This window comes from Pezoporus flaviventris, unplaced genomic scaffold (genome assembly GCF_033815535.1).
Source record: "Pezoporus flaviventris isolate CSIRO_AGI_PZ_B2104156 unplaced genomic scaffold, CSIRO_AGI_Pfla_v1 ptg000031l, whole genome shotgun sequence".
NCBI classification, from domain to species: domain Eukaryota; kingdom Metazoa; phylum Chordata; class Aves; order Psittaciformes; family Psittacidae; genus Pezoporus; species Pezoporus flaviventris.
The window spans coordinates 7,522,640-7,535,348 of NW_026892579.1; the positions used below are offsets into that span (position 1 = coordinate 7,522,640).

Consider the following 12,709-nt stretch of genomic DNA (forward strand, 5'->3'; position numbering starts at 1 on the left):
TCAGATACTCCTTCCAGAGAAAGCCCAAAGAACAACTCATTGTTTCATGTCCTTCTTTCCATTTCATGTCAATTATCCATTCATATTCTACCCAGTTCCTCCCACCCGTTTGGAGTTGGGTGCTTTATCCTCCCTATCATTGTTTCCTTATATTGTCCAGTTTTCTAGAGCTGTCAGCCCATCTTTCATCTGCTTCTCACATCAGTAATGTCATTCATCTCAGGAAAAAGCTGTTTTATGCATCAGTCTGCCTTAATAGGCTAATAGGCAGAGGAGTGACTCTGTGGAGGAAATGTTATTCTGGCAAACACTGATAGATGCAGCTACAAGCTTTATGATGCAGCAATCATTAAAAAAAAAAAAAGAAAAAAGTTCAGAGCTGTGACTCAAGTCAAAAGGAGTAAAAACTGAAAGTGTTCCCTGTGTCCTTCTTTCTTTTTTCCATCTTTCCCATTATCATTAAGGTGGTGTCCATTGCCAGATAGCATATTTCTTCAAGCAACACTGAAAACTAGAGATAGAAGCAGCAGCAAATTGAGTATAAACTTTACAAACCTAAACCGTGGAAGACTTCTTTAATACCAAAATATGTATATAGTTATGGGCTCTTGCACAAGAAGAAACTGTAGATGTTAAATCGTATCAAAGAAAAGTCTCAACCAGGCACACCTTTTAAAAGTAGTAGCTTTTGGGTAATAGTATTTGGGAAACTTGCTGATGCACCATAAGCACAAAACCATTATAACTTTTGATAGGTTTGATAGGAAATAGCCCTTAATGACTATATTAAAAAAAAAAAAAAAAAAGGCATCTTTAGGGATCCCTAGAATTAGTCTTACTCTTATTCATGTGGTAGTTTAGGAAATAACTACACATACCACAGAAGTCACTGAACAATACTTGTCCCTTTAAGGGAGATCAGGAAGCCACTATGCTAATGAAAAGGTGTATGCAAGTAATAACTGCATTTCAGCAAACACCTTGTCTGAGCACGTAGTGCAACCAATTACATGCATAACATAGTAAAGACAAAAATATCCCTTCCTGACACTTCAGTTTTACAAAAGTTACGAGCTTCAGACACAAAGTGAAGTGTGTTTTTATGATTCACGCTCACAAACATGACTTCCTACCTTTGTATGTCCAGACCACACGTGGATTTGTTTCTTTGGAAGATAGCACTTTTCAGGTGGCATTGTAGAACGGAGATTAACTCCAACATCTTGAGGGACATGAAGGTATGATCTCCCCTGGTAGTCATACATTTCCTTAACTGAAAAGATACACACAGAACTCTGAGAATCCAAGACCCTGTACTGTAAAAGTTTATAGTCTTTGAAAGGCTCAACAGCCACACAAAATTAAGGTTTTTCTGAACATAGCTGATTTGCTGTGAAGTGGGAGGGAAAGGAGGTAGGGGAAGAAAAATCCACTTCAGAGGATACAGATGGAGAATCTTATTTGGCATCAGTTAAGCTCAAATTAAATCATTTCAGCAAAGTCTGCTTGGAATCTGATAATCGGAACAGGAAGACAGTTTCTGCCCACAAACACCTGACTCTTCATCAAACAGCAAAAGAGTGCCCAACACAAGGGTTGCTTACACTAATTCTACATGGATTCAAATGTGCAACTCTAACCCTGGCATTTGCTTGCAACTCACATTCCAGCCAGCTCTGTGCTGTGTCAGTCATGTCAACAGAACGACTAATCAGAGTAAAAAAAAGATACATTTGGCCAGTGTGAATCAATATTGGTCAGCAGTAGCCAACAGCTGCTCTTTAACTAGACAGAAGAAGTGATTAGACTATCAGACATGCAGGGATGCACTATGCTCGGAAATGGGTACTCCAGAGTAGACTTATGCTGGATAGCCATGACATTAAGGTCTGCACTGATTTAATTTCTCCCTTTCAGGGATATTGTTATGGCAGTCTCAGTTGTACAAGTGACCTCCTGCACAGTATCAATGCTTACATATTTCTGCAATGTTTGTTTTTGAGAAGACTAAAGTTTATCTTATAAGGTCTTTCACTGTGAAACTTCAGGTAGAAGCCATAAAAAGCTGGATTGAAAAAGTTATTCTACAGGAGCTCAGTGGCTAAAATTTTAGGTTTGTTAAGATGATCACTATTCAATAAAAATTGTCATGATCTTCTACTAAAGAACGAAGTACTAATGTCAGCCACTTCTTCAATGCATGTAAGAAAGGATACTCCAACTTGTGCATGTGAGCCTGTCGAAAGTGGTAAACAAAGATTTGGTTTACCAGCTATCTATGCCAAGCAATATAAGGCAGGACTGTTTTACATGCAGAGAGTTGAAGTAACAGTTTCCCAAAATCACCAAGTTTACTTACTAAACCATTTTATTTGACGGTATCACTATAAATACTGACACTATAGGCTTCCATAGGGTAATTATTTGACACACAATTATTTATAGGATAGCAAGAACATATACATTAAAACTGAGGAAGTATGAAGTCCAAGCAATTTTCTAAATTGTATGTAAGCCATAACTCAAAGCACGACCTGCTGATAAAAACACTGGCATTCAGAACTGCAGTAATTCTGAAGCTGAAACTAAGCCAAACTAATAACTTTATAATGTTTGCTCTGTAAAACAGCAAAGGGATGCGCATGTCTAGTAACATTAAAAGTAAATAAATAAAATCAGTGCCCTCAAAGATGACATTTCTAGACTGCTTTTCACAGTATGAAGTGGCATTAGTCCAAGTTTATCTCTTTCCCTGTCCTTTATACTTGAGTAAAGGTGAGTGCTGTGAGTGCTGTTATCTTCAACACAGAAACACGAAGGTGCCTCAGCAAAAATGCTGCGGCTGTCTGCCTTCCTTGCTAATTAACACAGCAGGCAAGAAAACACTGTGAACAAGATGAGGAGAATAGACAGGAAGATGGCACTACCATGTAATATAGTCTTCTCCTCTCCAGGTTTATCATCTTCTATTTTTCCTCTCTTCTGCCTCTTAGCTGTTATTTCATCCAACTCTTTCTGTTCTTCCTGGAAAAATAAACCAGGATTTTTAAAAAATTCAGTGTCCAGAATCACATCACAAAATCCAGAGCTGTATCACTGTTTGTTTATTTACTATTAAGAATACATTTATTTGCTAAATGAGATTAGAAATATTTCTAAGCATCAGTAAAGAGAATACCTTTCTCAAAACCAGAATAGTTTGAAAAGAACTTAATATCTTTTTATTCACAGACTACAGCTAAGCATCACTGTCTGAACAAGGATGTGTGTTGGAGGGTTGTGTGTGTATGTTATTGGGGCGTTCTTTTGTTTGGCTGGGTTTTTAAACAAGTTTAACTTTCAGTTCTTTTCAAGCTGCTTCTGTATATAAACCTCTTTTAATCACTCTACACACAATGCACAGATACAATGCCCTTTATTTCCAACCAGTCTTTCAAATAATAGTATGCAAAATATTTGGATTACCTTATTTGGATATATAACTTGACATGTATATCATCCTAAAGCATAGCATGGGTAAGCCACTGTAATGTACTAACAATCTGTAGCTATTGTGTTAAAGTAGTACTTACTTCTGATGGTTTGGCTACTTCTTTTTCATCAACATACTTTGCCCATGGTCCCAGAAAACCATCAATGTTAGATGCATCATTCTCCTTGAATTTCTTCCTTTTTTCAATTTTCCTTTGTCCTGTTTCAAACACTGTTAAACCTGAAGAAGGAAATAATACATTGCCTGGCTGCTAACACAGAATACAACATCAGAAGTCACACCATAGTCAGTTTAAAAGAAAAAGCCACCACTACCACTCTTCCCAATATGCACACCAGAATGGAAAAAGCATTTGCCTAAAACTGGTGAAAGCATTGCTAACTTTTCTAACTATGAACACTGCTAACTGTACAATAACAGAGGAACCACTTAAACTGCTTTTTATGGTTTGTTAGACAATGCAACCATGAATGTACCCATGCATTTTTAACACCGAGTCTGCTGACATCAATTTTCATACTTGAAATAGTGCACTGTTTGAAAGTAGAGTCCCAGCAATTGGCTTCTGATCCCCCTCACCCCTTTTACCATTTAGCAGCCTTCAAATGGCTTTTCTTTTCCAAATAACCCAACAGCTTAACTCTGCTAAGCAGAGATAACATGCAATTTCCAGCAGGGGTGCTAGAGGTTGTATACAGTGATCAGTTTGGTACTGAGTAGCACAGTTAAGATGATTAGCTACATACAGGTATCCTAATAAAGACATATGACAGTATTAGCTAAGACGGAGTATAAGAAGACCAAAAAGCTGTTTCAAATATACAGATCAATTCTATTTATGCAATGGCACATGCTAGGTCCCAACTGCAAATACTAATTTGAGATTTGACATGATAGCCTGAAATATCTGCCCCTTCAAGAAAGCAAAGCACTCCCATATCTCTCTTCCCTTTTCACATTACAATCACAACACATTTTTTATTGCATCTTTGGATATGCGTAAGTCTCTCATAGTTCCCTCCTTTGCTAATACCTCTTCCATTTCTCAGTTTAAAAAAAAAAAAAAATTGAAACAGTAATCAGTTGCAAGTCATTATATGAGATTCTGAACTAATTACCTTGATTTTTTTCAGCTTCTTCTACAGAACCAATATATTTAGTAGCAACTTCAGGGTTATCTATGGAGGGATCTAATGCATAACCTAGAACAAGGAGAGAGATAAAATACTGTTATTTCAAGCTTTTTAGTTTTGTACAATCTTTAATACTTTGACCCTGCCCCCCAAATTTTTTTCTTGTTGACTCTCAAGGAGCTAGAGATGAGGAAGGGCTGATACTTTCAAATCCCATCTACTTTTCACTCAGTCTGAGTATTAACACAAAGTATTATCATGAAGCCCTAAGTACATGCTGCTGCCAGAATGCTTCCACTTGTACAAGAGAGAAGCAAATAATAGACAACAGGTAACATAAGACACAAAGGGAGGGTTGTCACAGGAAGCAAGGTCACTGAATCTTTCTAGTGGGAAGGGTTCCCTGGAAGCCCCTGGCCCAATGTCCTGCTACAACCAAGGTCAACACTGAATTCAGACCAGTTTGTTGTAATGCAAACTTTACTAGTTTTTTGAAATGCCATAGCAGCCTCTTCTTGTTGTAACATGGCATAAGGAAGAGACCAGCTCAAAATCTTATGTTGTGATGTGACTTCAAACAGATGCTGCTTTAGTTCAGTGCCCTGTTCCTTGGTTTTCAAAGCCAGTCAGTCACACTGAAACCAGCCCATTGCTGGTACACACCCAGAGCTGTCTGGCCTCAGCAATAACCTCTGGCCCTGCAGCCTCCTGCTCTGCCCGCTACCTCTTCTGGGTCAAAGAGAATGCTACTTGTGTCTGCCAAGCCTGGGGATGGCAGCAGCTGGAAGGAAGAGGACACAGGGAAAAAATGAAAGAAATCAAGTTTTCTAGGGCTTTGTGCATATTCTGTCTCCCCCAGCTGAAATTACTTCATCTTCTTCCTGCCAGAGTTGGGAAAGCTTGTTCCTTCAACTTGAAAGCAGTTGAAGTTCCTTCAACTTGCTTTAACTAACATGGATAGTATCAGAAGCAGCAGCAATGGCATTTAATTTTTAAGAAAATCAAGTACTTTTAATCAAGTATTTATTATCATTTCCTGATTACAGCTATTGAGTCTCATGAAAACCCCAAACCAACCAAACAAAAAAACCAACATGAAACCCCTGCTGAATTCACTCTTTAAATAATTTATAAAACGTACCAGCATTTCATAGATATTCAGGATATTTACAATTTTTTATAATGAGGTTCTCATTTTAATATGCGTATCTCACAGTTTTTCTCCATTTCTAAAGCGGATAGCAGGATCTTACAAGAATAAGACAGATGAATAAATTCATCTGGTTCCCAAGGAACAGGTGCACTGAACAGTCAGTTACTGACCACCATGGCTTTTTTTTTTTTGGAAAGACTGCACCCTAGTGGACATATCACCAATTTTTATTAAACATTATTCAAGTGACAAAATGTCCCTTGAGGACTCAATGAGATTCTCTCTGAATCAGGAAGGGGCAGAGGCGGAAAGACAGCAATGAATATATTAAATCACTGATAAAAGTAATCACATACATAGAAATCAAAGAAATCCTACAGCGTACAATCTAATTCTTAAATTTCTGATGATTCAGAGACAATCATGAACGGCGAGACATTGCCCAGTCCACCCCAGAAACCAATGGCCCATAAAAGCACTTGGATGCATACGAGTTGAGAACCTATCAATACCATTCCAACAGCCCAAGGAGGTCATCTCCCCCCCTCCTCCACGTTACGCAAAGACTAATGTCCTAGGAGATGGCCCTCATAATTTCTTTTCAGATGCTGGGGAAAAAAAATCTAACAAAAACTAGTAGAAGAGTTATTCCAAGAACATAGCAAGTGTTCCCATACAGGTGGAGCAATTTGTAGACCAGTTCTGGAGCTTCAAACCTGGTAAGACCCAGCTCCAAAACAACATATGCCCAGACGCTCCATGAATATGATACAAAGATAGAAATGCATACCAATGCCCTCTTAGGAAATATAAATTCCCACTATACCTATACCAAACAACAACAAAAAAGGATCTTTAAGTTATGCTAGACTATTACTACAACTCACTTCCAAGGATAAGCAAACTGAGCAGACACTGCAATTACACTTTTGCTAATTAGACTGCCTGCTTTAACTAAGCCCCTATTTCAATGAGTTCTCTTCCAAGCTATAATGATTCTGTTAAGAGCAGAGAGATATTTCTTTGGCGCTATGTCAAAATCAATACAGTGGATTACTTGTCCTCCAACTGTATTGACACTGTCTCTGGGACTCTATTTGGTCAGTACTTGTAAAAGAGGGACAGTATTCTAATGAATAGAGCCCCTGGGCCAAGCACAGCTTCCCGTGGAAGTGGAGACTTCTTATAGCTGGGTTGAATTTAGTCCAGCATCATTCTCACAGAAATGCTCTGAACAATTTCTACTTTCTAGTGGATATGTGAAAGAGAATCTTTTCTTTCTGGCTGGGACTCCTAAACACAGCTGCAAAAGACAGCTTGCTTTTATCCTACTCAGCTGGTATGCCATATAATGTGCCCTGACTTCTACATCTCCTCCAGTGTTATTTAGGAGGTAGATATTTCATGCCACGTTTTAGCAAGGAAAGGTACAATTCCACCTACATCCATAATTTCAGTGCACCTGAAATGGTTGGTTAAATTATCAGACTTTGGTACATTCCATAAAGACAGATAATTATGTTTACACTGTACTGTGCAATGCAGCATAGAGAGACCCAAGATAGCTCAGGTACGTAGAAAAATGCAGCTGGACTAAACCATTCTGATTGCACTGGCCGCTCCATGGAATCAAAGTAATCAGAGAATAAAGTGCCTACAATTGTAATAGGTAATAGTGACTGTAGGTGTTTCATGTAACATGAGAAGATGAAAGAAAATAATAAAATCAGAAGTGTTATTTCCAAAGTCAGTCATTTTAAGCTCTTAAAATATCAGTCTTACTGATGAAGTAAACCTGTTATGAGTATTCAGTAACTTGGTTATAACGAGCTTTGAGATTCATGGGCAGCAGACTGTTTCTTTAAAAAAGACTTCAATACCTTGGGAAGGAGAAATTTTAAACTACTAAATGCCCCATGGACGAAGCAGTCTACTTCTACAATGAGTGCTGATGCTGAAAGAGCCATGAAATTATTTTTCTACCATATTCACAAACAGTTTGTGTGCAGCATGTAAAAAAATAATCTGCAATTCTGCTCCATGCTGAAAACTGATATATGCCCACATAATTAAGGACAGTATTGTCTTTCTCAAAAAAATGCTCAGAAAGGAATTGTCAAGAAAACAGACTGCTTCTTCTGAGGGTACAGACACAGAAGAATAAATAAGGGCTTATCTTCCGGGGCTTCCTAGTCTTTTTAGCCATGCTCCAAGGACTACAACATTGGCTTTTGACCATTTACATCATTGTGGTCTGTGAAGTGAAATTTTTGTTTTTCTAGAGATAAAGCTTTCTCTTTAATAGTTGAAATTATAGAAGAAGATTGCCTTACATGAATGGATTCAAAACAGGGTAGATTACCTATGACTGCAGGTGCAAAACTGGTTACTAATTAAAAAAAGTTAGACTCTCACAGAGTAACTACCGAAGGCTTTCCATCAAATTGGGAGAGGATTTTATACTAAAATGGCCTGCCCAACTATCGTATTCAGTATTTTTTATGGATTATGCCATCAGAAAAGGATCCTATACCTGTAAATGCTGCAGCTGACACCAAAGACAAGTGTGAAACACTTCACTTCAGCAAAGATATGATGAATGATAAATACTGAAAGCAAGCGAGCAAGAAACTGGTTAGGTCCAAGGGGAAAAACACAGGCTGCCAGGGTACTAGCGTAGATACACTTAACAAGTGTATTCTGACACCAATAAGAAAAATAAATAAATAAGTAATAATAAAAAAAGAAATCTGAGATTTATTGCAAAGGAAAAACTACATAAAACATGGAACAGCACTGGGAAGGCCTAATCTAGACTGGCATGTCCAGTTTTAAGCAATGCAGTCAAAATAAAAATTCAGAGAAAAATTAAGAGTAACAAGAATGATAGAATGTTGGAGGGAAGGGAAGGCCTAGAAAAGACTGAGGAAACATGCTTGTCAGTCTGAAGAGAGATAAAGGACAAATGGCAAAAACCTGATGGAACCGAAGGTAGTTTCAATTTGCAAAACCTTAGAGACAACAATGACCCATAGCTTGACAGGGCTGCTGAAGAGAATATGAGGAATAGTTTTGATTTGTAGCACAGAAGTTTTAGGGTAGTATCAATAAAATCTCAACTATTACACCTGTGAAAAAACCTACAACATTTAGAATCATGCAATATGTTAGAAGAGACCTTGAAGATCATGGGGTCCAACTGTTAAGCCAGCACTGCCCAGTTCACCACTAAACCATGTCGCTGAGCGCCACATCTACACATCTTTTGAATCCCTCAGGATCTTAAAAAAAGCCATATCCTTAAGCAAAAGGCAGCACACAAATCTAAAACCTCAGATAACAAGGATAGCAGTAAGCACAAAATCCTATTTCAAATGAGGGCAGGGAAATGGAAAACCCAAGCATGCATACAAAATGGCAGAGCCTAAAAATAAAACATAGTAAAATTGGCATATCTTGTTTTGAATTTATAAACTAATATATTCTATTCAGTTATGTCAGTATTACATTCTTTACCAGGTAAAAAGAACACAGAATAAGATGGTCATACCAGTAGGGAAAAACATGCTATATGCTACAGGAAGCTTAAAGACAATTCAGATGAACAAGTTAACAGGCATTAAAGGTTCCTTTGGATTGAAATTCCAGTTTTAAATAGTGGTGAGTACACTCGCTAGGACTCCCTTTCTGAGCATTCAGCTAGAAGGTACAATAACCATGAAATGGTAACAGAGATTAAACAGGTGCTAGGGAGAGAAGCACAGTAATAATGACACGGTTTAGTCACCTCCTTGTAACAGACTGCAAATCTCACACCAAGATGTAAAAAACAGCTTTTTTACACCATGTACTTGTACCATGAAACAGTCACATTAGAGGCTCACATAGCAAAAAAAAAAAAAAAAAAAAATCAAAAATCAAAAAAGGGCCAACTGAGCAGTACAGGAAACTATGCTAAAACATCTTTTGTTTTCCAAGCACACACATTTTAACAACAACCACAATGCAGTATAAATTAACACTGTTGAGGAACCAAAGCAAGCCATAAAAACATTCGCTACAATGATCTCAATCTCAAAGCAGGAGGGCTATATTAAGTAAAGAAGATTTTAAAAAGGAACAGAAAGTGAGCAAAGGAAGCTTTTTCCAAATGCAGGGACACTTCAAAGACACCATGTAGGAGAAAAAGAACTAATGCCTGCCAGCTATTAAAGACTTTAAAGAAAGCAGAAGGAAGTAAGCACAGCTGAACAGTATGTAAAGAGAAACTACTAGAAATAAGAAACTATTCTTCAAAGAGCTGAAGTTGCATCCAGATGTGAAAGATACAAAGAATCAAACTCTAGCAGACAAAGTAAACACTACAGTAAGGCAAACCCCCCTTTCCCCTCAAAAACAAGGAGCAAATCACATAAGGTACAAAACATAACATTTGCCCTTTGTCAAAAACTGCAGGGGGAGAAAGCATGCAGGCCAGCAGATACAGGAATGAAAAGAACATCAGCAAGGTTTTTTAAAATATATGCTCATTGTGAAGGAATGTGGTAGGCTCCTGTGCCAGAACCTTTCTTTATGGGTAATGTGACAAAATATCCATCTCAAAGTAAAATGTCAGGAGACTAAAGAGTCAAATAAGTGGTAACGAAACACTGGGACCAGATGGTAGTTATTCAAGAGATCTAAAGCTGAAACACAGTGCAAAAATGCTCATGTTGTATCACCTCAATATGATAGAAATGGAACGTATCAGATACAATGCCAACTTTCAAAAGATGTTTCTGAGGAGATTTGGAGAACTACAGGTAACCAGCCAGACATTTGTATGGTTAGAAGTTTCAAGCAGTAGAAACTGTAATGAAGGAAATAAGGAGTAGGCACTTGGATGAGCATTATATATCACAGCAGAGCAGACAACACAGCTCTCCACAGAGGTAAATAACAATGACAAAACCCCCAGAATATAATAATGAGCAAAGCTTGGTTGATGTTGGATACCTTTACGAAACCAAGTTAGACCGATTACAGAATGTCTCAAAGAGTCTTTAAGAACTGCACAGGTCTTCAAGTTATTAAAAGTAGTTATTAACAGTAGACACTGTCAAGAATAAATGGACAGTTTCCACAGCACAAGCAAGTTGCTGGCAGACACATGCTCAGGCCCATGCTGTTCAACATATCAATAAATTATCTGGAAAAAAGGAGCAAGTAGCTTTTACAAAGCTACTCAAAGTAGTAGAGAAAAAAGAAAAAAAAAACATGTTAAGAATTCTTAGAAACTCAAGGGAAAAAGCTCTCACTTTATTGATGCACAGAAATTCACGGTGAGATTACATTTTAAATGCTGCGCACAGCTTTGTTGTTCACATCAGGAACAATATAGTGAAACTAGCAGAGACTAAGAAGAGAAAGAAAGTACAGTCATAGATACGGAGGAACAGAAGGAAACAGAGGCAACAGAGGAAAACAGAGGAAAAGAAGACTGACCACTGAAAATTCATAAATATAGAGACATTGTCCTTAGTTGAGAGACTACATATTGAAAAAAGTATTCAGATGCATCACTATTTTCTTGCATCTTTCTTCTGCTCCTCACTAGGTACCAACTACTGCCCATGTGTCTAACAGGATAAAGGGTTGAAAGGACCCTCAGTCCTAGTGAGCCAGGATATCATGCTCATTTACTGCATCTTCTAGCTTGAAATTCAACTTCACAGTGCTTGTTCTTGCAGTTTAAATTGCCTATATCTCAGCCTTTTCATAGCTCCATTATCAGTGTACCCAGATCATTATCTCTTGAACACGCCCATAAAGCCGAATACTATAGTTGCACAGTTGCCAATGTTATTAGTCTTAAAAATGTATTTTTTATACTCTCTTGTAAGACAGCTTTCAATGCTGCACATTGGTGACATATATCAACAGCAGGGGCTTTGGGCAGATTTACTAGTTCTATCTTTCCCCAAACTAAATTTTACAAACAAAAAAATCCAAACCCCAAACACTACATGCATACGGATCCTTTTTTTCTGTATCTGTTTTACACATACACACACACAAAATGCACAACCCATACAATGCAACATTTTATTTCACAGAAAAAAAATCTCATCTGTCAATTCAGACCCTGATTAGGGCTCCTATTTGCATTATCTATCAAGTTCTAACACCAAATTACAGTCTAGTAAGTTAAAGTTATGCTATGGAACTAGATACCTATTTCTTAGTTGCCACATCCTAACAACTCAATGAAAAGTAAGTATTAGCTAAAACTGTAAAAAAAACCAAAACCAAACAAAACCCAAACAAAAAACAACAAAACAAATCCCCCCCCCCCGACCAAACTGTCTTAAATATGTTTCAATTTTTAACATTTAAAAGAAAACCTCTAATAAAACACAAATACGAAGAGAAACTGAGGATGTTATAGTGCCTGATTTTAGGTATTTTTCTCTTCCAGGTTTCACTGTAATACATGGCTCCTACAGATGTAACCAATAAAATCCCAACCTTGTCCATCACAGAATGCAGTAAGTGAATCCATGCCTGCATAAAGCCCTAATGAATTTAAGGAGACTTGTGAGTAGAGGTAATTTTGAGCCATGACAGTTTGCAGGTAGTAGTATTTTGAATGTAAACACAAATAAAGACAGGCTCAAGTCTGTTGTGCAAAAAGCTGAGTGTTGTAACACCTTAAGGCTACACAGGAAGTATCATTACTTGCCAAACAGACTGAATTTGAAGTATATAGAGTGATACTTCATCTGAAACCAAAGATGCATATTTGCAAGACAAGCCCTTGCAGCCAAATTTAAAATTGAAATGAAAGCTTACAATGAAACAAAGAAGAAAAATTAACCACTGTTATATGTAAATATATGGCAGGTTTGTTCTTTCAAATGAGTCCAAAATAATGCTTACAATCCACAGTCT

General features: G+C 37.5%; 1 protein-coding gene across 1 annotated transcript in view; it reads right to left on the minus strand.

Annotated features, from left to right (window-relative positions):
• The window catches only part of CDC40 (cell division cycle 40), a 37,154-nt gene that overhangs the window by 13,240 nt on the left and 11,205 nt on the right, over window positions 1–12,709 (minus strand). Inside the window, exons 4-7 of the mRNA XM_061460107.1 lie at window positions 4,612–4,695; window positions 3,573–3,712; window positions 2,928–3,024; window positions 1,134–1,273 (exon numbers count right to left, since the gene is read on the minus strand). Of these exons, the coding sequence (XP_061316091.1) occupies window positions 1,134–1,273; window positions 2,928–3,024; window positions 3,573–3,712; window positions 4,612–4,695 (461 nt within the window). The remainder of the gene's footprint in view (window positions 1–1,133; window positions 1,274–2,927; window positions 3,025–3,572; window positions 3,713–4,611; window positions 4,696–12,709) is intronic.